This window comes from Orycteropus afer, unplaced genomic scaffold, assembly GCF_000298275.1.
Source record: "Orycteropus afer afer isolate SDZICR_OR568_19922 unplaced genomic scaffold, OryAfe1.0 scaffold00235, whole genome shotgun sequence".
In the NCBI taxonomy this organism is placed as follows: Eukaryota; Metazoa; Chordata; class Mammalia; order Tubulidentata; family Orycteropodidae; genus Orycteropus; species Orycteropus afer.
This window is the reverse complement of record NW_006921822.1, coordinates 4486089-4487904: the sequence shown is the minus strand read 5'-3', so window position 1 is coordinate 4487904 and position 1816 is coordinate 4486089. Positions and strand designations below refer to the sequence as shown.

At 32.7% G+C, this 1816-nt stretch overlaps 1 protein-coding gene across 1 annotated transcript in view; it reads right to left on the bottom strand.

Annotated features, from left to right (window-relative positions):
- Positions 1-1064: 1064 nt before the first annotated feature.
- CCNG2 (cyclin G2) overlaps positions 1065-1816 on the bottom strand; it is a 14550-nt gene continuing 13798 nt past the window's right edge. The window contains exon 7 of the mRNA XM_007949048.2: positions 1065-1188. Within this exon, the coding sequence (XP_007947239.2) occupies positions 1065-1188 (124 nt within the window). The remainder of the gene's footprint in view (positions 1189-1816) is intronic.

The following is a 1816-nucleotide window of genomic DNA, read 5'->3' as shown; positions in this document are numbered from 1 at the left end:
TAAAGTTAAAAAAATTCTCTGTACAAAATCTAGTGTGTACAGAGTTTTTGTATCCCCATTCTTATGGATGAATCACCACACAGATATGCTTAAAACTATAATGCTACAATACTTGGGTTTGTTTTTCCTTACTTCATACTCAGTCATGGCACCCATATACTAATACCATTATTTCTGAAATGTAAATTACAAAGGAAATAAAACACAATCATGCAGACATTTTTAAATATAAGAAAATTAGATAAAATCTTCTACTAGATCAACATTTATCAATTCCATAGTTACCTAGTTCTGTTCAACTTCCTGTACTGCTTTTGTACAGGTGCATGCAAAACTAGCATATTATGGATTGTTTTTATAACACATTAAAATACTATAGTCCAACAATACTTAAGCATTAGGAATACAACAGCCCTAGACCATCAATTATTTCTGCTTTAGCAGAAACGTCAAAGATACTACATACTAAAATTCGCAAAAATGTAGATACTATAATTTCTAAATTTATAAAGTCTGCATCAGATGGTACACTGATCATTTAAAAAACAAAACAAAAAGCTGTTTGACATTTAAGAATATAGTATATTCTGTTCTGAGAATGGGGTTGGGAAAGATCTAAGATAGACCATGAAAGGATTACCCACTGTCCCTGTTCAGGAAGCATTTGTACACTCCCAATCTGTTTAAGTAAAGACACCTGAAGGTTTTATAAAATGTTTAAGATAACCTACATTACTCATCATTAAAAATCTTCTTGAAAAGTAGTAAATTGAAGGTAACAGCCCTTTCCCTCCTCCAAGTAAGCTAAAGATCAATGAGAAAATAAAGTGCCAATGTCTAAAGTATTTTCAATTGTTTAAGAGGCACTAATCCACTTGATGGTTTAGGATTAAATATGAAAATAGGCCAGGTCTGATCTGAGTAATAATAAATAGAAGGTAGATATTCCAGTTTATGCAATTCCTGCCTAGATGGGGGCTGGACCAGAAAACTACCTACTCCCCCATTTATTGCTTTGAAACCTGTATACACACTTTAAATTCTGACACAGAACAATTAGATTTCTAAGATGGAAAGCACAGTGCCTGTGCTACTTTGAAGTTGAAAAAGAAGGTGCACTCTTGATCACTAGGAGGAGAGCTGCTGAGACTCTCTTCTCCACAACTCATATCTTCACAAGAGTCCTCACTAAAATGAAAGAGACAAAAAGGAATCCATGATTTAGCGCACACTTAAACATTTTGCAGGCAAAACAGAACTACTATGTGAGTATGTCTATACTTAAGATTTTTATATTCAAAATTTAAGCTTTATACAGAGAAAATTACAGAAAGTCTTCTATGATCTCATTAGAAAATATAGATCTTTTAAGAGGCTCAAACAAATTAGTATTTACCAAACTATTACTATTGTTATCAATTAATAATTCTAGAACCTTATTGTGAGATTCTAAGTATTTTAAATCCAATAAATGTACACTAAGGACAAAACATTTCTTTTTTATAGTTAATTTAAAATAACAGGACTGTCTTCTTATCTCAGTAACTGCAGTTACTTTCAAATATCAAACCAAGAAACCAACCAGCTATGAGAATGAAATTTCTGGTCCTTTCTCCTTATTTAGCTTTGTATAGAATAAAACAAATTCAGTAAAATCACCAAATTCACTTTACAAAAAAACAATATTAGACTCTGAATAAGACAGAAATAATTGACAAAACTAGGAGCTCTGTTAGCATAGTGGCTAAGACACTTGCCTGCTAACCAGACGGCTGGCGGTTCAAACCCACCAGCCACTCCTCGGAAGGAAGGTTGG